This window comes from Arachis hypogaea, chromosome 16 (genome assembly GCF_003086295.3).
Source record: "Arachis hypogaea cultivar Tifrunner chromosome 16, arahy.Tifrunner.gnm2.J5K5, whole genome shotgun sequence".
Lineage (NCBI taxonomy): Eukaryota > Viridiplantae > Streptophyta > Magnoliopsida > Fabales > Fabaceae > Arachis > Arachis hypogaea.
In genome coordinates, this window is record NC_092051.1 from 147,945,990 (window position 1) to 147,968,632 (window position 22,643).

Genomic DNA, 22,643 nt, shown 5'->3' on the forward strand with positions numbered 1-22,643 from the left:
TGAGATGTGTTCTTTCTTTTTTTTTTTTTTTTAAATTATTAAATGTGATTTTATTTGGTTGTATTTATTTAACAGCAAATGATGATGATGGTTAGAGTGTGTGGACATGGTATTTTTTTTTTCAAGGTGATGAATTTTTTTTGGTGAAGGTGGGGACTTTGATTGCATGACATGGCAGTAAATATTAATTTGAGTTATACAAGTACTCTGCTGTAAGAAGTTAGCACTAACACAAAAAAATGGGAGGGGTTGAAAATAAAGTAAAGGGTAAAGTATTAAATTGGTTAATTATATTTATGTTTAATTTTGTTTTAATTTTTAAGGTTTAAAGTGTGATATTTGAATTTAAAAAAATTTTATTTAGTTTTAATGTAGTCATGTCGTGAAGTCAATATTAAATAATTAACGAAATTCAGTTTTTAGATATAGAATATTTATATAATCAAACTCTTCGGTTGTCGAGTGGAGTTTTCTGCGGTGGAGGTGACAATGGCCTTATCTTTGTTGCCATCGGTGAATTTTCCTGCAAAAAGCGAGTTTTTGAAGATGTTCTCCATTTGCCAGTGACTGCCTCTCGAGTTTTTACTTCTTTTTAAGAAAAGAATATTTAAGTTTGGATGAACGGTGACGTTAATTATTTAACATTGACTTCATGGCAAGATTATATTGAAACTAAATAAAAGGATTTTGAATTTAAATAGGATACTTTAAATTTTAGAAACCAAAATAAGATTAAACCTAAACATAAAAGATCAATTTAATATTTTACCCTAGAGTAAATAAAAACAAGAAACTAGAGTTCCTTTCAACCATGTTTTCATCTAATTGTTAAGAGAAGTATACGTGGATATAATTTTCTTTTAATTTAAGTAGACATGAGAGTTCTAATTTATTTTTTTTTTCTTTCCAAATTGATCATTTGGATTCGAAAATTAATTTTTAATTAGTTAATATTAGTTCATTTTTCATTGTAAATTTATTTTTTAACACTTAATTTTTAGAAGGTTTAAGATTTAGAATTTATTTTAAAAGATTAACCAATATTAATTGAAAAATAATTAATCACCAAATTTGATTCTTATATTATCCCAATAAGACAAAATTAAAGAAGTGTATTGTTATATTTTTTATAAAAAACGGAGTGAACATTCAGAAAGAAAGAATTAAACCGAAACTAGTTTAGAAAGAACATTTCTAAACTTCTAATTAAGTTAGTATAAAAATATAAAACAACACAAAAAGGTAAAAAAAATAATATGACATCGTCTATTATTATTGGTCCATGGTAAGAAAACCAAAGGTGATTTGGTTATGCAATTCTTAATAAAAAAAAGAAAGTGATAAAAAAAGTGATAACGTCTATTATTATTGGTCCATGGTAAGAAAACCAAAGGTGATTTGGTTATGCAATTCTTAATAAAAAAAAGAAAGTGATAAAGAAAGTGATAACATAAGGATGAGAATATTCATTCATACTTATTCTCCTTTAGATATATGTAATTTTATCTCCTAAGAATTCAAAAGAAAAAAAATTTCAAAACAATGTCATCTTCGAATCAAGCACTAGACATACATATAAAAATACAAAATGATTATACACATTAAATTTTTTTTAGATTGTTCACGATATTTTCTAGTTCGATATATCAATAATTAATTCGTCGTAAATCTGAGTTTTATTTAAAGACGACCAACAAATTACTACATATATATACAATACATAATTCAAACTTCGAATACTTAATTTTTTTTTTTTTTTTTTTTTTTGGTTTCCCACGGTATCCCCCAACCCGGCAGGTCAAGGACTAATCCGTCGCGGTACTTACCAACCCAAATCATTTTTATTATTATTGTTATTACTTTTGATGTTTTCATGGCCATTTTTATGGGTAGGTGTTTTTAGTTTTGTTTTTGGACTTGGCCATTTTGGGGTTTACTTTGACTTTTAAAATAACTCTGGGCATTATGACCAAAAACCAAAAAAAAAAAACTCTGGGCATCAATTCTTCGGGACTTCCCAAACCTTAAACAATAGTCATGAGGCGTTATGATCCAAAATGATAATAACCCAAAGCTAAAGGATTTTTCATTCAAGTCCTCGAAGAAAAGGGATTTTCTATTGGATCAATGTTTCTGATATTGTAATGTCTATAATTGGGACTGTCCATCCTACTCTCTTATCCAAAAAAAATAAAATAAAAATCATACTTTTATTCTTAAAGAAAAGTTTAGTTCTGTCCGAAAAAATAAAAGTTTGTTGAATAAATTTTTTTTAATAATTTAAATTTTATATCGGTGAGCACTGCAAATCTTGTTCAAATAGCATTTTTTTTCTAATTTGATAAGTTAAAAATTAATTTATTGCGAATTTAAACTCTATTTAAAGATTTTTTTATTGCATGTATAAAGTTGGATTCAAACCCCTACTTAAGCAAACGAGTGAGTTGTCCACCCGACCGGTACAAATTAGAATAGTTGTTGGTTAGTTTATGTTAAAAGTTCATATATTGAGCGCACCAAAATCTGAAAAATAATTTTGATAAGAAGCTATTCTGTTTGAAAATTGATTTTAATTATATACTACTCTATTTAATTATAAAGTTTATACAAATTTACCAAAACTGGTTTTTTTTTTTAAGTTAAAGGAAACAATTCTTCTATTCTAAAAGATAGGAGTGCTGAAACTGAATTATATATGATAACAAATTGGTATGACTAGTATTATTTAATAATATGTTATTATAAATATAATCACATGAATCTCACATGAATATTTAATGAGCCATTTCATTTTTAGTTTATCATAAATTGAAAAAATAGAATGTTTTCAGAATCAAAGATCTCGTTGATGCCACTATAAATTGTTAATATTTTAGTTGTATAGCATGCTTAATTAATGCTTTTTAATACAAATAGGAATGGAATCAATATGTATCACAGCTTCAATCTTCTCAATATATTTGGTTGGTGTGGAGTTAAGTACCATTTTAGTCTCTGAGATTGACGAATTGCACTAATTTAATTTTTCAGATTTTGATTACACTAAATTAGTCCTGCAGATTTGAAAAAATGCACCATATTAGTTCTTAGTCTATTTTTCATCACCGGAGCACTAACGCCGTTAGTGACGTGACCAAATATTACCACGCTGGACACTATGAAACAGTGTTGTTTCTAATTTAGCGCTAAAAAACCCCTTTGAGCGATGTCGTTTGTATGTAATGGAAAACAAAAGAGGAATATACAAACGTTTTATTTTCCATCACATACAAACGACGTTGCTCAAAGGGGTTTTTTAGTGCCAAATTAGGAATGACGCCGTTTCATAGTGTCTAGCGTGGTAATATTTGGCCACGTTACTAACAGCCTCAGTATTTCGGTGACAAAAAATAGGTTAAAGACTAATGTGGTGCATTTTTTTAAATTTAGGGGACTAATTTAGTGCAATTGAAATCTAAAAGATTAAATCAGTGCAACTCGCTAATCTTAAGACCAAAATGAAGCTTAATTCGATTGGTATGAATTAGGGATAGAGATAATGACACTACATAAGAAAATTAATTAATATATTCATCCTTTTTTTTAAAAGATAATTAATATATTCGTCCTTGTACATATAAGTTGATATTTTTTAATCTCATAAAATTCCATTGTGCTTCTCAATCTATACCTAACATCCAACCATTAATATTAAATATTCTTAAGGATTCTAAGACATGCGTCTAAGTCTAGTTCCATTTCTCCCTTTTTCATTACACGCTAGCTTTCGTTAGAATTAAAATATAAAAATAATAGATGGTACAATATTCTTTGGTTTGAGTAAATTATTGGGAAAATAATTAAAAAAATATATTTTTCTTTATTTATCTAAACAATAGAGTGATGACTGTAATTATATTCTTCTTCCAATTTGTGTTAATATAAACTCATTTGACATTTTTTTTATGGATCATTTTTTGATATTATATTTATTAGAATATAGTTTTATGATATTCAACTTTTATAAAATTTAGTACAATAATGTTTATAACAAGTGATCGTTATTCTATGTGTAAAATATATAAACAATGTAATTTTAGTTAACTTGTTCCCACTGTCATGATTTGAATCTAAATCAATTTAAATTATATGTAATGTTAATACTTACTAATATAACTTAATTAATTTGTTGGTTTTTATAACTTCACTAACTTTGTAATTAGGTCTTTTTAGCTTAAAAATTTGTAATTAAATTTTTATATTTGATAAATTAATTTTTTTAATTAAGTCTTTGTTAAAAAATACGAAATATTATTTAACTAGTTATTTTTGTGTTTGATATAACATAACTTGTGAAAATAAAATAAGAATAGCATATTTGATAAGCAACAATAATTTCCCATATTCCATCAGTGCAACTTGAATTTCTATCCTTGTTATGTGATAATTAATTATTTTAATAAATAATATGAAAGTTTTAGTAGATCATTCAAGTGTCAAATTTACCTAAAGTTTTTCCATCCATGCTGACTATATCACTGTATTAGTATCAAACCACATATTAATTGGTGAACAAAAGAAAAGAAGAAACTAATGGTTAGAAATATAATTATTATTTAAGTATTTTTTTATTAATTTAAGCTTTTAAGAGAAGTAATTTTATGATATATAGTATCAAATTTCTTATGATCGAAAAATTTAGAATTTGAACTTCATTATTTTTAAATAAAAAATATCATAAAATAAATAAAAATAAATTTATACAAAAAAATTAGATAAATACAAAATTAGATTCTTTGCGTGAAGATATATATTAAAAATATAATTAGTTACGTGTCTTTTAATTTTTTGTCAGTTTAAATTAAAAAAAAAAAGTGGTTTTATGACAAAAAGAAACGCGGATTTTTAAATTATTGACGAAAATTAAAGTTTTTTTTTTTTGTCTTAGGTGCTGCATAGTTGCGTATCAATATAAGTCACAAATTTATCTAAGAATAAAAAATAAATTCATACCCCAAAAGCCAATAAAATCTCTCTATATTTTCAAGGCCATTGGAGCAACAAAAGACGTAGAAAGCTTGAAATTAAATGATTATTATTTATCAACACAACATTATTTTTAATTTGAATAAAATTAAACTATCTAGTATAGTTGCATCTTGACAATTATGGCATACCATATATTATGCGTGTATAAACTCTAGAATTCCAGCATTGACTTTTTACCATTAGGTATAACTATACGGCAATATTACAAGTTAAGAAAAATAAAATACTATTATTAAATTTCACATCATCATCATCGTAGATAATGTTCCTTGATACAGCAAATGAAACTACACAACCCTATTAATTGTTACATACTTTATCATTAGGGCAAATTACATTAAGTTTTCTTATGAGAATTAATAAGGGATCCTATGCACAAATTAAAATTTATTAATTTATAAAATGTGACTCTAAATTGCACTAATTTTATTTTATGTTTTTTCAATATAAAAAAAAAGGTTGATCTGGCAGGTAATAATAAGTAGCCTACCTTAACTCCTTAGGGAAATTTTAAAACTATCTTAGTCAAATATTAATAAGTTATATTAAAAGAAGATATGAATATCAATTTAGAGGTGGATGTATGATTCTAGCTACCCGTAGTTTGTGGCATATCATAGTGCTGTCGCTCCTCCATTAAACATCAAAGCTAAGCCTCGTTTCTATGTTTACAATGTGAGAAAGTATACAATGTGAGAAAGTATGGGAAGCTAATTAATTTAGTGTACAAGGTGTATAATAAGAATAAAATTAAAATTTACATCAAATAATAAATAAATAATTAATTTTTAATAATTATCAATTTTAAAATTTAAAATAAATAAAGATTTGGAACAGTTAAGTAAATTTTAAAAATGACTTTTCTTTTCTTCATCTGATGTGACTGTCTTTTCGTTTAGTCTCTTTTTCTTTCACCAGTATCATACTGCCACAGACACCAGACCTCAATCATTGCTCCCAGCACTCTCGCTATCAGCACTGTCCACGCTTTCAGGCCCCACAGCCACCGGCGAGCTTCTCCTTTCTTCATCTCTTCTTTGTGCCACCTTTCCGCATCCGAGCCTTTCTCCTGTTTTTCGTCGAGCCCAGGACCTCCGCCGAGCACAGGAGTCTTCGTGCTAGCTCTTGCTTCACCAACGCACAGCCACCGCAAAGCCCTCTCTCCTCTTCTCCAAATCACCATCGCCGTAACCTCACACTCTTTCTCGCTTTGCAACCCGTGTCGTCGCAGTCTCCACCTCCTACGACGAGATGACCTGCCTCCGCGCCCGATTCGGCTCTCACATGCGCCGCACTCTCCGCTGGTACGACCTCGGCGTTGGTGGCATGGTTGGCACCGGCGTTTTTGTCACCACCGGACGCGTCAGTCACCTCTACGTTGTTCTTGCCGTTGTTCTCTCCTATGCAGTTGCAGGCCTCTGCGCTCTTCTCTCTCTTATCCTGCGCTTGACTATCCTACTCTTGAGTCTCTTTTTTTAATGCAGATGTTCATTACACTAAGTCGGCGGATGGTTATTTTTATGTCTAATGCGGATGGTTATTTATGTAAGTATAATTAAAATAATCTGAATGTTCAATGTAGTAGATACGCAGATGGTTGTTTTAATGAGCATTTGAATTATTAGTTTATTGGATTTGGTTGAAGCATACAGACTTAACATTTTCAGGAGTGATCAGTTTTGTATGTAACCGAATGGTTATTTTAATTGGGGGAGTCACGACGCTGTTGGGGCTGCTGAGGGAGAGCGTTGCTAGGGTTTAAAGAAATTGGGAGTAAAAGTTTTTTGTTATTAGAATTTAGGGGGTGTTTTTTTTTTATCCACCGTAGGTCAGTAAACCAGTCCATTGTACACATTGTCAAGATTTCTCATTGTCTCCTTAGCGGAGTTCTTACAATATTTCCAACATTATATATATAAATTTGTGATATGTTTATACGTAATATTCAAGATATGGTGCATGCTTACTCACACTATAATTAGAGTGTGTAACATGGGTGTACATGGTCCGGTCCAAAGATTTGGTCCGGACCCAAATATTTTAGAGACTAATTTGATGTGATTTTATCGGGTCTAGAGTTAAGTTTGGATCTCAAAAATAGACCCAGTCCTTATTTAGGATCGGGTACAGGTCAAGGCAAACTCGGCTTCACTCAACCCAATCATTATTTAGGTAGCGTTTGGAAGAGAGACAGAGACTAAAAGACTGAGACTGAAATAAATCTCAATATTGTGTTTGGTATAAAGTGAGAGACAGAGACTTAAATAAGAATGAAGCTCTAATTTAATTTGCACAAAGGGTAAAGTTGAAATTAATTAATTAAAATAAGAGTATTTTAGGTCTAAAATGTTATTAAAGTTTCATTTTCTGTTTCCAAAAATTTCACTCCCCTGTGTCCCCACTTTTTGGAAGTATTGAAATACTGAAATTTTAGGGATAGATACTGAAATTTTAGTTCCAATCTCTGGGCCAACAAACATGATATTGAGTCACAGTCTTCCAGTCTCCGTCCCAGTACCTCAAAACAAACACTACCTAAGGAACTAAAAAAGGTATATATGTTTTAAATTAATTCCAATATTATGTTATATTAATTATAAATTTATTGATTTATTTTTAATCAAAAATTAGAAAAAAAAGATCAAAGAAGCATCAAATTAGAATTTATGGACAAATTCAAGTTCAAATATAGATACCAACTTCTCGATAACAAGTTTCTTCTTTATAAATAAGTGCATCGAAAATAAGTTTCTTTATAAATAATTTTTTTATAAATTATTGTTAAATATTTAAAGGTCCGGTTTAGATTCGATATAATTATGACTCGAAAATATTTAGGTTTCATCGGATCTAAAACCAGGTTAGGGTCTAAAAAATAGACCCTATATATATTTATGGCTAAATCTAAGTTAGGATAAACCCGGTTTCACTTCACTTATCTACACCCTTAGTGTATAAATTGCGTGTTAATTAATTAAATTAAATTCACATCTTATAGTAGATGCAACGGTATTTCACATATCTCCTATAAATATACATACATAATATTTTTTAAAATTTTACTAGCAAAATACTTTAAGAATTATATTTACTTTTTTAAGGATATCAAAGATTAAAAATGTTATTTTTTTAAAAATAATAAATACAATTAAAAACTTAAACATTTTAGATATTTAAAAAGAAATTTCTTCATTTAATTTAATTAATTATCTGTAGCCACTAGTAAAAACAAGTACCCTAAATATGAATACTATATGATAGAGAATTCTACATGCAATAACCCCTCTAACAGAATTTGAATAAGCCGTTACTAAGCATGAAAAACGTGACATAGGGTCCCCTATATATTCATACATTTGCATAGGAATGAATTCACCAAAATGGAGCACACAAATTTAAGCACTAGAAGGTATAGTGATGATGATGTTTATTATTGTTGTTGTGAAGGGTGTGTTATAAATGTGCCCTTTTCATGGGAACACAAGCCATGACTCTCCAAAGTGTCAAACAAGGGCAAAATGGGTAATAATAATAATATGTTAGTGCTTCAACCTCCACCATGTTCATCATATGGCACAAGAAGAAGAAGAAGAAGAAGTGAGATTATGAAAGTGGGTGAACCTAATTCACTTAGAATTAGTAGTAATTCTTTTAGGATGGTGGAAAAAAAATTAGAAGATCCTTTTGTGGAAGCTTACAAGAGATGCACCAAAAGCCCCTTTATGGTTAATAGTAGTAATAATATTCTTGTATCATCATCATCATCATGGCCTAATAATATAAGGAAGTATATGCATATTTTTTCTTGCAATATGTGAAATTAAAGCACTTCAAAAATGAGGGTAATGTATGTCATCATGTTGAAATTTTATTTTCTTTTATTTTTTTATGTTATGTATGTATGTAAAATGACTATGTATGTATAGTTTCCCTTCCATAAAAAAAAAATTGTATAGTTTCCTCCCAGTTTGATTAAATTCATCACTCATCAATTGAATGTGCAAGAGATCTTATCAATTTGATTAAATTCAAGATAAATCTGTCAAAAATATGAAATAAATAATTTAATATAAAGGATTCAATTTTGATCAATGATCACCAGTTTGATTTTTTTTTTTAAACCAAAGATAGAAATATTTAAACTCGTAACCTCTAAATGAGTATGAAAAGACTATGCCATTTGAATTATAGTTCGTTGACATGATCACCAGTTTAATTATTAATTCAGTTTTGGTAACATGCATTATAACAATGATCAATATTTTTTATAATATTAATATTAAGATAGTTGAATGGTTAATAAATTTGTCAAATTCTAAGTTATCTCAAATTCAAATAAGAAAATGTAAAAAATTGTGCTAAAAATATTCATAATTATATTCTCCGAGTTGGATTAGTTGATTTTTTTTATGATGACATTTCGGTAAAGTAGGGAAAATGATTGTTTGTATAAGGTAAAGAAAATGATTGGTGAAAAAAAAGACGGGAATAAAAAGCCAATTAAGTTCCTAACTATATACGTTCTTTATCCTGCTACTGCTATGAACATTTTTTTTAATGTGTTCTCTAATTATTCCATTAGAGCCAATCAAATAATCCATGTAACAACATTTCTATTTTTTTTTTTTTTTTGGTTTCCTAGCTACCCCGTTTCTTTATTCTGTTTTTGTTACCTCTCTCTTTTTCCAAGTAAACGGTCCAAAGAGTTGCTGTATTCGATTTAAGAAATTCCACGGGGACAATGACAAATAATGGTTAATTATATTGACTCAGGAATTTATTTTTTATTTTTTTATCAATTAGCAAAAGTAAAATCGTTAGTGGAAAATGAATTCTTTTAATTTTTTTAATAATTAAAAAAATAAAATAAAATATTTTATTATTAATCTTATAAATAAAATTAAAAAAATATTAAAAATTATTCTTTACTTTTTCAATTTTTTTAACAATTGAGACTTAAGAGGATCCATTTTTCAATTAATGCAGATAACAATACCGATATACCATCTAGTCACGGAAGTGGATATAAAATTGTAAATCCATTTCATCATAGTAAATGTGAATTTTTATGAGACCCATATATATGTAGCATACGTTAGGCGAGTAAGTTATGACCAATCACTACCAGAAATGCGGACGTTACCAACGAAAAAATTCCCACAAACTAAAATTAGTGGTAAATTTATATGATCGTGGTAACCACTTGCAACGTCTTATATTTCTGTGGTCAAATTTTGTGAAATTTTTTGACGATTTTATTTGTTTGTGGTTAATTTGAGATGAGTTCTCTCAATGATCATCGTGACAAAATCGAACGATTTTCACTTCTAAATTCCACACTAAATTTAATTTTTTCCTTCATCCATTTCAAAATATTTTTATACAGTTTATACTTTTTCCAAATTTAAATCCTAACCTAATATTTTTATACAGTTTATACTTTTTCCAAATTTAAATCCTAACCTAAGATAAATTTAATTAATTTATCAGGCTTTTCCAATTCTTCAATTGTTGATTTTTTCTTCTTCCTTTTGAGTGCTACTACTAAAAAATTAATAAAATATACTAATAATTTGATTTTAGATGTTGTTAATGATGACGTGTAATTTTTTCACTTCGTATGATTTTTAAATTCGGTCGTCATGTGTTTTTTTACATAGAGTGTAAAAGTATTAATAATATATATATATATGTAAATATTATATATATATATATGTAAATATAGAATTTAATTTATTTTATTTAAAAAATAAATCCTAATCCGCACTCACAATTGGTGCATCCAAACTTGAATCTTATTCCACTTCACATAAGAGGTGGTGGTACACATGGTGCACTTGCACACCAAGCATTATCATTCACAAGTTGTTTAATTATTTATATAATCTTGATAAATTATTATACTATTATATATGAAGAACAAGTCAAGCCATCTTAATTGTTTTGTCTTATACCCTTCTAACCTTTTCTCCTTGTCTTCACCAATTGAGTGATTGATGATGATGATGATGCAAACCCATGGCCATTTTTTTTCCACAAACTTCTATCCCTACTTCCAATTTGGTTTAGGAATTTGTCTATGCTTACGTTTTTGGTGCTTGTCCATTCACATATGATGAAACCCTAAACCATTTATTATTATTATTAGGTTTTAAGACTATAGTATATAAAGGGTCTAGTAACATCAAAATCTTATTCATTCATATATATATATAGGCCCTATCTATCATCATATTATTATTATTCCACTATAGCTAAAAATTCTATATCATCAATATGAGTAGTCAACCATATTCATCAAGAAAGGTATTATTCTCATGGGAAAAGAAGCCTAGTATCTCCAAGGTAACTACTACTACTACTCTTAATAATCATGGTGATGAAATTCCCATTAAGGAGAATGAAATTTTGACTAAGTTATTACCACCCCCTCCATCATGCACACAACAAGTAGAGAAAGAAGATACTAATATTATTCCTAGTAATAATAATCATCATGATTTTCAAGATATTCCACTTCCCCCATGTGCTTTTCAACCTCCATATTATAGAACATCTTCAAAGAAAGGACTTTGGGTTGGTCAAGATCATCAAGATGATCCCTTTCTAGCAGCTTACAAAGAGTGCACAAAGAATAATAATCATCTTCAAAGAAATAGTGATGGTGGTGGTGATGAGAGGAAGAAGAAGAACAAGAAATTGGTCAACAAAGGTAGTGGATTGATGATTGAATCAAGGTTGAGGAAGGGCTTGTCTTTTTTCTCTTGTAAGAAGTTTTCAAGTGTTCATAACAATAATAACTTGGTTACAATCTCTAGCTTCCCAAACAACAACAACAACATCATAGATAGAGATTGATATCATAATTATATATATGTTTTTAATTAACTTTCTCTTAGTTATGTTTTACTATTGGGAAAGTTTCTATCTACAATTCAAATTGTCTTGTGTTTGTGAAATTATGTAAGAGTATAGAAAGTTTGATGAGCAATCCTATTTTCTTTCCCGAATAAATATTAGTAAACATTTGAACGCCAATAAAATTAACTATAAAAAATAAAATTAACAAAATTAACTATGAAAAATGAAATTTTAACGTTGTATTTATAAAAAAATAATTTTGTTTGACAAAATAAAGTGTCTAACTCTTAAATTTAAAGTTGATTCTATTAATTTTTTTTTTAAATTTTCATATTACTCTTTTTTTTTCTCAAAATTTGCATATTATTCCTATCTCTATCCCTTCTATTATTTAATATTATTTATTATGTTTCATTTTTTTTTTCTTCATCTCTAATATACCAATAGTCAAATCAAAGAGGTTAACCATTTTTCCCACACTCCAAGCAACCACGTGGAAAATTTGTCAACATTATTGTGAATTCTTTTCTGAACCGATTCATTTCAACAGCTGCACAAACCCAGTTACAGTAACATCTGAGTTGATTTTTTGTTAGGATATATAAGCTGAATAAGCAAGCAAACACATATTTAAAAATAAATTAAAGAAAAAGCAAGATCTAAGAAGTAAACAAAATACAATTGCAATTAACACATGGAAAAAATAAAGGTTTAAGTGATACCTAGAAAATATAGCTTAAAATAAATTCTTTTTTTTATAGTTAATTTTGACTGTGCTTACATTTTTAGTTGTCAAAAATAGTAATTTATTTTTTTTGTATATTATTTTTTTTGGTAAACAATTGTCCGGACTTGATCACTGTGAGGGTATCCCTTCTCTCGAAGTTACGGAGCTATTTTACCAAATTTTTCAAAAAAAGTTGTCTCGTGTCTCTATATATTCTCTATCTACCTACTAGTATCGGTTTTGGGTACAGATACCCTTTTGTTGAAGGTCGTTTGAACTTTTTTGAGAATATAATTCTGCTTTTTGAACAGGGTTCTATAGTGGATGTCGAAGGCATACTTAGAGTGATCTCATAATTCCTACGTGATAGAGATGATGAGGTCGAGTGCGTGGTTACTACTCCATTATCTTTATTTAATTAATTATTTATTTAAATTAATGTTAAGACTCTAATTGATCAAAGTTCTTAGCTACTAATTTGGTCATACTGATTGCTATGTATTAAGCAATCAAAATCTAAAATCCAGTATATTTGATTGAAAAAATGATGATCGAAAAAAAAAAAGAAAAAAACACACTGAATAATTTTTAAATACAAATCAGAGGTAATTTTAAGATTTTTTTATTTGCATTTGGATATACTATTCAAATTATACCCAAAAATTTATATTATTGTTAATAATAATTTCAAAACATAAAAGATAAATGACCTACAAGTGACTTATAATTTAGTTTAACTTTTTGTGTAAATGTTTAGATAGTAAAAAAAATTTAAAAAATGAAAAATATTATTTTTTAATAATATTTATAAAAAGTGATATCAAAATATAATTTCCAAATGCTTTTTAAGAATATATTTTTATATTTAATTATTTTTATTATTTTTTTGTCACCCTGTTCTAGGTATTTTTTATTTTAGAGAATTTAGGAAAAGAGAAAAAGATTTTGAAGCGTTAAACTCTGTTTAAGAGTTTTATTATTAGAATAACAAGAAATTTAAATGTAACAACCACCCCTTCTAGAAACAAAAATTTAATTTGAAATTTGAAAGTCAGTTGGAAGCTGGGCTTAGAATTTTGAATTATGGATAGGAATCTAGTAACCGCCTTCCGTTTGAATTTAAAATTATTCCAACCACCCTATCACCAAATGTATATAAATAGGGGTGCACCTATAGGTAGAAAATCACTTCTCTCAAACACTAATCCTCTCCCTTCTCTTTCTACAAAAATATATTATGTGTGCAAACATAAGGAACACAAGAGGCAAGCTCATAGGCAACAAGGAAGCGTTAGAAAAAACTGTAGGGAATTATGCCTTTCTTACTTATGTTGGCATGTAGTATGTTCTGTTTTATTTTCTTCCATCCATGCATGGCTATCATCTTTCATGTATTTTATGGCGTGAACTATTCTTTGCTTATCTCTCATCTACACTGAGCATGATTATCTATTATGTCAATTATACCCTCTTGAATCCATTAATATGTATCTCATATCTTTTCTATGTGCATTTACATGACCTTTTAATTACCATTCATTCCTTTCATGTTAAGAGTACATGTCCCTTTAAAATATTTTATTAAATTATTTAACATTTCCTAATTTTACTATGTGCCTTACATGACCTTTGATACCGTTACATCATTATTATTCCTTTAATGTTGAGAGTACATGCTCCTTTTTGTGTCTTGTTTAAAGAACCCTATTTTATTATATGCAACTAAATGACCCCTTATATCATTATGTTATTATTGCTCTTTTATTTTAAAGATCAAGGGTACATGCTTCTTATAATATCTAATCCAAGTATTTCAAATACCTACTTTCTTACAATATGCACTTAGATTATGTTTTATACATTATATCATTAATATCTTCTTAGGGTCAAGAGTACATGTTTCTTTATAATTGTTTTATTCAGCTAATTAATATCCCTCATTTTATTACATGAAATTATATTGACTTTTATACCATTAGATTAATATTAATATTTCCATGAGTTAAAAAGAGTACATGCTTTCTTAAATATTTTATTCAAACATCTAATATACCCTATTCTACTATGTGCATATCATTATGTCATTATTACTCTTTTAAAGTCAAGGATACATGCTTTCTTAAATATTTTATTCAAATATTTAATATACCCTATTCTATTATGTGCATATCATTATTATTACTCCTTCAAAGTCAAGAGTACATGCTTTCTTAAATGTTTTATTCAAATATATAATATACTCTATTCTTATTATATGACCGTTGCACCATTATATTACTCCTTTAGGATCGAAAATACATAATTTCTTTAATATTTTGTGCAATTATTTAAAATGCCATATTTTCTGTACTTTGATATGACCTCTTTCAATCCATGCTATTATATTACCAAGATCTTTTAATTAGAATATCTATACACATGCTAGAGTCTCATGATTTTCATATATCCCTTTATTATCACAATTGTTCCTTTTCTTCCATGATCTCTTCTTATATGATTTTTCTCTCGTGTATGTTTAAACAACCTAAGTGTAAATTGAACTGAGGGAATGATCTTTCGGTAAGGGAAGGTGACCCCCAAAGACAAGATAATCGAGATGATCCTTCGGTAAGGGAAGGTGATCGAATCGAGATGATCCTTCGGTAAGGGAAGGTGATCGGCAAACCTTTGGGAACCTTCGGTAAGGGAAGGAAACTCCCATCAATGTTATATAATAAGATATCTTTGTTGATATAACTCTTTTCTTGTGTATGTCTAAATAACCTTGATTGTAAATTGAACTGAGGAAGTGATCCTTCGGTAAGGGAAGGTGACCCCCAAAGACAAGATATCGAGATGATCCCTCGGTAAGGGAGGGTGATCGATCGAGATGATCCTTCGGTAAGGGAAGGTGATCGCCAAGACACTCGAGATAAGAACCTTCGGTAAGGGAAGAGGACTCTCATTTATACCGGTTTGAGCTCAATGCCTTCCATAAAAGTTAAAAGTTAAGAAAGAAGAAAGCATGAATGAAAGTTTGATGTTTATATTTTTTTTCTCTTTAGATTTAATTATGATTTATGTTGATGTTACTTAAGATGTTATCCTTCTATTTTCCTATATGCTTTCCTTTTTGCACACATGTTTTACAAGAAAGATACATATTACATGCCACGTTATACGCTCTTTTTAAAAATCCCGCACGTGGGCTGGAGATGGATATGGAGGTGTTGCATAGCACTCCTACTGAGACGTTAGGTTCTCACTCCCTTTCTTTTCCCATACTGTCTCCAGAGGAACATGGCACAGCGGATAGAAACGACGCAGTGTCCCCCGAAGGTAACTTCTGAGTATGACCCCTCGAAGCACGCGTGGGTAGTTGTGACCACTACTACCGTGCTCCAAACTATCTACTTAGATCGAGAGTTCGTGGAAGAAGAACCCTAGCTGCCCGTCGTAACCTTCCTAGATAGGAACGCTTCAGCATCTAAGAAGCGGTCATCTAAGGTGGTACACCTCGAGTCTGACTCCGAAACCGAGGAAGAGGAATCCGACAACCCGAGCCAAGGATAGGACATGACACAAGGATGGAAGTTTCTTCGATGAAACTAGTTAGGATGCGTTAGTTTCCTTTTCGTCATAGTTACCTTTAAGCACTATCTCCTTTAGAACCGTGTTCATAGGAATTCTTTTATGTTTGCTTGAACCCCTTTGAGTTTTGTTCAATTTCATCCTTTTAGTACTACTCGTTTTCCACCCAAAGTTTCGCACGTATTTTCCTTCTCTTCTTACCTAACGATTTAGTTATCTGCTTTTTTTCATATTAAGTGTGACACCCTACTTAAAGGCCTTTAAAGGTAGAATATTAATTTAGGGTGTTACATTATTGGTATCAGAGCAAAGTCGATCCTAGAGATCCTGTTTTAGAAGGTATGACTGATAGAACTTTTCCTTATAGTTACCCATGAACAGGAAACTTATGGCAAGCCAAAGGAGCCCACCAGTCAGAAGGTTGAATCAAGGGTAAGTGCACAATTAATGGAGTTCCTTTAACTATTCTTTACGATATTGGTGCTTCTCATCCATTTATATCTCTCTCTGCTACTAGTAGAATCAGTTTACCCATGACCAAACTACCATATGTCCTACTGGTGACTACTCCAGCCGGTAAGAGTGTTAAAACTCAGCAGGTTTGTCAGGGGACTTGCATCCTCATTTCAGATAGGTCATACCTTGCTGACCTAGTGTGCCTCCCTTTAGTAGGACTAGACATCATCCTAGGAATGGATTGGCTCAACAAAAACCGAGTCTTGTTAGAGAGAAAAGTTATCTCTCTTTCTCCATCCATACATGACACAAGTGACCTTCCAAGATCCTCCAAAGGTACAAGTACGAAACAAGAATGTGCCTTGCTAAATTCGGTAAAAGCAGATCCCAATCAGGAGTCGTGTGAGATACCAGTAGTACGAGACTTTTCAGATATCTTTCCCGAAGATATACCCTATTTTCCCCAACACGAGGAGTCGAGTTCTCCAAAGAATTGGTGCCTGGAATAGGGCCAATCTCCATAGCCCCTTACCGGATGGCTCCGTTGGAGCTCACTGAACTAAAGAACCAACTAGAATAATTGCTGCAAAAGGGATTCATCAGACCAAACGTCTCTCCCTGGGGAGCTCCAGTATTGTTCGTGAAGAAAAAGGATGGCAGCATGCGTCCCTGCGTGGACTATAGGCAACTCAACAAAATCACGGTGAAGAACAAGTATCCCCTCCCAAGAATAGATGACTTAATGGACCAACTACAAGGTGCAACAGTGTTCTCAAAGATCGACATGGGATCAGGGTATCATCAAATAAGGGTAAGAGAGGAAGACATTCCAAAGACAGCATTTCGAACGAGATACGGACACAACGAGTTCACAGTAATGTCTTTTGGGTTGACCAATGCCCCCGCCGTCTTTATGGACTACATGAATGGAACTTTTCGACCTTACCTCGACAGTTTCGTGGTGGTATTCATAGATGATATTTTGATTTTCTCCAAGACAGAAGAAGAACACAGGGAGCACTTGCGTGTAATACTGGGGACCCTTCGAGAGAAAAAGTTGTACGCGAAACTATCCAAGTGTGAGTTTTGGATGAAGGAGGTACAATTTCTTGGACATATGGTTTCCGGCAACGGAATATCAGTAGATCCCAGTAAGATAGACTCGGTACTAAACTAGGAAAGGCCGACGTCAGTCACAGAAATAAGGAGTTTTTTTGGATTGGCGGGCTACTATAGAAGGTTCATAAGGGGGTTTTCTCAACTAGCCCTGCCATTAACTCGTTTAACCAGGAAGGATACCCCGTTTACTTAGACGCCAGACTGCGAAAGAAGCTTCCAAGAGTTAAAGTGTCGCTTGACATCCGCCCCAGTACTAGCCTTACCTATCCCCGACATGGCTTTCGAAGTTTACTGCGATGCCTCAGTACAAGGATTGGGTTGCGTACTAATGCAATGCAAAAAGGTAGTGGCGTATGCGTCAAGACAACCGAAGACCCACGAAGCCAACTATCCAACTCACGACCTTGAACTAGCCGCGATAGTATTTGCGCGGAAGACATGGAGGCATCATTGTACGGAGTTGGGTTTCAAGTATTCTCCGATCATAAGAGCTTAAAGTACCTATTCGACCAGAAGGAACTCAACATGCGACAAAGGAGGTGGATGGAGTTTCTTAAAGATTATGACTTTGTTCTAAATTACCACCCAGGAAAGGCTAACTTGGTGGCTGACGCTCTGGGTCGGAAGGTACTCAAGGCATCATGGCTAATGATAAAAGAGGCAGAGTTGATAAAGAATTTCAGAGACATGAACTTACAAGTCACCCTCGCTCCAAAAAGCATACGTCTGAACCACCTAACAGCGGCAAGTCAATTCAAAGAACAAATAACTAAGGCGCAGAGTTCCGATCCCGATTTTCAAGAAACCCTGCGCCTTGTCAAAGAAGGAAAATTGAAAGGCTTCACCGAAGGAGTGGACAAGGTGTGGAGATACCAAGGTCGAATCTGTGTCCCAAGGGGAGGCGATCTTCAAAGCAAGATTGCAGAAGAAGCCCACAAAGGAGATTTTACCATTCATCCTGGCATGACAAAGATGTACCATGATTTGAAAAAGATGTTCTGGTGGCCAGGGACGAAAAAGGATTTAGCTACAGTCGTGAATAAATGTCTGGTTTGTTAGAAGGTAAAAATTGAACACCAGAAACCATCAGGGGTATTGCAACCCCTTGGCATCCTAAAGTGGAAATGGGAGGACATATCGATGGATTTCGTCATGGGACTACCTCGTACTCAAGCGGGGCGTGACGCTATATGGGTCATCGTGGACTGACTTACAAAGACTGCCCACTTTCTACCAGTTAAGGCAACCGACTCATTGGAAAGACTAGCCACACTATATATCAAAGAGATCGTGAGGTTACATGGGGTACCAACAACCATAGTTTCGGACAGAGACTCAAGATTTACCTCGAGGTTTTGGAACGCACTGCAGAAGGCATTTCGGGATAAAATTGTGCCTGAGCACATCATACCACCCGCAAACAGAGAGGACCATCCAGACGTTGGAAGACATGTTACGAGCTTGTGTCCTGGACAAACCGGGAAAGTAGGAGGGTCACCTACCACTGATCGAGTTTGCTTATAACAACAGTTACCATGGTAGCATCGGGATGGCACCATATGAGGCACTGTACGGGCGAAGATGCCAATCTCCTTTATGCTGGTACGGACCGGAAGATAAAGGCTACTTAGGGTTAGTAAGACAGACCACAGAAGATATCAAGAGGATAAGAGGAAGAAGGCGCACCGCCCAAAGTTGACAAAAGAGTTATGCAGATCAACGAAGAAAACCCCTCGAATTTCAGGAAGGCGATCACGTATTCCTAAAAATCACCCCACCACCGGGGTAGGGAGGGCTCTTAAAGTACGAAAACTAAGGCCCCGGTACCTGGGTCCATTCCAAATCCTCTGGCATATAGGAAAGTCAGCATACCAGCTTGCCCTACCACCAAATCTATCAAGACTACACAACGTGTTCCACGTGTCCCAACTCCGAAAATACCAGCACGATCCAAGCCATGTGTTGCAGCAAGAGGATGTAACACTCAAAAATGACCTGACTTCTGAACTACCAGCCATAGAGATTGTAGACAGAAACATGAAGCAACCAAGGAGCAAGACGATACAATTGGTAAAAGTGGCATGGGGTAGCGGAAATTCCAGAGACTACACATGGGAAAAAGAGGCAGACGTGAGACAGAAGTTCTCGAACTTGTTTACAGGTAACAATCATGGTGAGGATCTCCTTTTCTCCCCAACAATAGGAAATTTCAGTAAGACCCCTAAGTTATTTAAGACGACCCTTACCGGCCAAGTTCAGACATGGAATTTGGGGACAAATTCTTTTCTTACGGGGGTGATAATGTAACAACCACCCCTTCTAGAAACAAAAATTTAATTTGAAATTTGAAAGTCAGTTGGAAGCTGGGCTTAGAATTTTGAATTATGGATAGGAATCTAGTAACCGCCTTCCGTTTGAATTTAAAATTATTCCAACCACCCTATCACCAAATGTATATAAATAGGGGTGCACCTATAGGTAGAAAATCACTTCTCTCAAACACTAATCCTCTCCCTTCTCTCTCTACAAAAATATATTATGTGTGCAAACACAAGGAACACAAGAGGCAAGCTCATAGGCAACAAGGAAGCGTTAGAAAAAACTGTAGGGAATTATGCCTTTCTTACTTATGTTGGCATGTAGTATGTTCTGTTTTATTTTCTTCCATCCATGCATGGCTATCATCTTTCATGTATTTTATGGCGTGAACTATTCTTTGCTTATCTCTCATCTACACTGAGCATGATTATCTATTATGTCAATTATACCCTCTTGAATCCATTAATATGTATCCCATATCTTTTCTATGTGCATTTACATGACCTTTTAATTACCATTCATTCCTTTCATGTTAAGAGTACATGTCCCTTTAAAATGTTTTATTAAATTATTTAACATTTCCTAATTTTACTATGTGCCTTACATGACCTTTGATACCGTTACATCATTATTATTCCTTTAATGTTGAGAGTACATGCTCCTTTTTGTGTCTTGTTTAAAGAACCCTATTTTATTATATGCAACTAAATGACCCCTTATATCATTATGTTATTATTGCTCTTTTATTTTAAAGATCAAGGGTACATGCTTCTTATAATATCTAATCCAAGTATTTCAAATACCTACTTTCTTACAATATGCACTTAGATTATATTTTATACATTATATCATTAATATCTTCTTAGGGTCAAAAGTACATGTTTCTTTATAATTGTTTTATTCAGCTAATTAATATCCCTCATTTTATTACATGAAATTATATTGACTTTTATACCATTAGATTAATATTAATATTTCCATGAGTTAAAAAGAATACATGCTTTCTTAAATATTTTATTCAAACATCTAATATATCCTATTCTACTATGTGCATATCATTATGTCATTATTACTCCTTTAAAGTCAAGGATACATGCTTTCTTAAATATTTTATTCAAATATTTAATATACCCTATTCTATTATGTGCATATCATTATTATTACTCCTTCAAAGTCAAGAGTACATGCTTTCTTAAATGTTTTATTCAAATATATAATATACTCTATTCTTATTATATGACCGTTGCACCATTATATTACTCCTTTAGGATCGAAAATACATAATTTCTTTAATATTTTGTGCAATTATTTAAAATGCCATATTTTCTGTACTTTGATATGACCTCTTTCAATCCATGCTATTATATTACCAAGATCTTTTAATTAGAATATCTATACACATGCTAGAGTCTCATGATTTTCATATATCCCTTTATTATCACAATTGTTCCTTTTCTTCCATGATCTCTTCTTATATGATTTTTCTCTCGTGTATGTTTAAACAACCTAAGTGTAAATTGAACTGAGGGAATGATCTTTCGGTAAGGGAAGGTGACCCCCAAAGACAAGATAATCGAGATGATCCTTCGGTAAGGGAAGGTGATCGGCAAACCTTTGGGAACCTTCGGTAAGGGAAGGAAACTCCCATCAATGTTATATAATAAGATATCTTTGTTGATATAACTCTTTTCTTGTGTATGTCTAAATAACCTTGATTGTAAATTGAACTGAGGAAGTGATCCTTCGGTAAAGGAAGGTGACCCCCAAAGACAAGATATCGAGATGATCCCTCGATAAGGGAGGGTGATCGATCGAGATGATCCTTCGGTAAGGGAAGGTGATCGCCAAGACACTCGAGATAAGAACCTTCGGTAAGGGAAGGGGACTCTCATTTATACCGGTTTGAGCTCAATACCTTCCATAAAAATTAAAAGTTAAGAAAGAAGAAAGCATGAATGAAAGTTTGATGTTTATATTTTTTTTCTCTTTAGATTTAATTATGATTTATGTTGATGTTACTTAAGATGTTATTCTTCTATTTTCCTATATGCTTTCCTTTTTGCACACATGTTTTACAAGAAAGATACATATTACATGCCACGTTATACGCTCTTTTTAAAAATCCCGCACGTGGGCTGGAGATGGATATGGAGGTGTTGCATAGCACTCCTACTGAGACGTTAGGTTCTCACTCCCTTTCTTTTCCCATACTGTCTCCAGAGGAACATGGCACAGCGGATAGAAACGACGCAGTGTCCCCCGAAGGTAACTTCTGAGTATGACCCCTCGAAGCACGCGTGGGTAGTTGTGACCACTACTACCGTGCTCCAAACTATCTACTTAGATCGAGAGTTCGTGGAAGAAGAACCCTAGCTGCCCGTCGTAACCTTCCTAGATAGGAACGCTTCAGCATCTAAGAAGCGGTCATCTAAGGTGGTACACCTCGAGTCTGACTCCGAAACCGAGGAAGAGGAATCCGACAACCCGAGCCAAGGATAGGACATGACACAAGGATGGAAGTTTCTTCGATGAAACTAGTTAGGATGCGTTAGTTTCCTTTTCG

At 32.2% G+C, this 22,643-nt stretch overlaps 3 protein-coding genes across 3 annotated transcripts; all 3 read left to right on the plus strand.

Annotated features, from left to right (window-relative positions):
- Positions 1 to 11,013: 11,013 nt before the first annotated feature.
- On the plus strand, positions 11,014 to 12,042 carry LOC112697725 (uncharacterized). The gene has a single exon (XM_025751030.3). The coding sequence runs from the start codon at positions 11,305 to 11,307 to the stop codon at positions 11,884 to 11,886; it is 582 nt and encodes a 193-aa protein (XP_025606815.1). The 5' UTR covers positions 11,014 to 11,304; the 3' UTR covers positions 11,887 to 12,042.
- A 4,677-nt stretch (positions 12,043 to 16,719) lies between these two features.
- On the plus strand, positions 16,720 to 17,151 carry LOC112805974 (uncharacterized). Its single transcript, XM_025848288.1, has one exon. The coding sequence runs from the start codon at positions 16,720 to 16,722 to the stop codon at positions 17,149 to 17,151; it is 432 nt and encodes a 143-aa protein (XP_025704073.1).
- A 2,145-nt stretch (positions 17,152 to 19,296) lies between these two features.
- On the plus strand, positions 19,297 to 22,356 carry LOC112805975 (uncharacterized). The gene is made up of 3 exons (XM_025848290.1): positions 19,297 to 19,363; positions 19,620 to 19,922; positions 22,301 to 22,356. Exons 1-3 carry the CDS (start codon positions 19,297 to 19,299, stop codon positions 22,354 to 22,356), a joined length of 426 nt encoding a protein of 141 aa, XP_025704075.1.
- The last annotated feature ends 287 nt before the right edge of the window (positions 22,357 to 22,643 follow it).

Coding starts and splice junctions, on each gene's coding strand:
- LOC112697725 (XM_025751030.3), top strand. CDS start 11,305: ATGAGTAGTCAACCATATTCATCAAGAAAGGTATTATTCTCATGGGAA.
- LOC112805975 (XM_025848290.1), top strand. CDS start 19,297: ATGGTAGCATCGGGATGGCACCATATGAGGCACTGTACGGGCGAAGAT. Junction 19,364..19,619: donor TGCCAATCTCCTTTATGCTG/GTACGGACCGGA, acceptor TCTGGCATATAG/GAAAGTCAGCATACCAGCTT. Junction 19,923..22,300: donor GTTCTCGAACTTGTTTACAG/GTAACAATCATG, acceptor TACTGTCTCCAG/AGGAACATGGCACAGCGGAT.
- LOC112805974 (XM_025848288.1), top strand. CDS start 16,720: ATGACCAAACTACCATATGTCCTACTGGTGACTACTCCAGCCGGTAAG.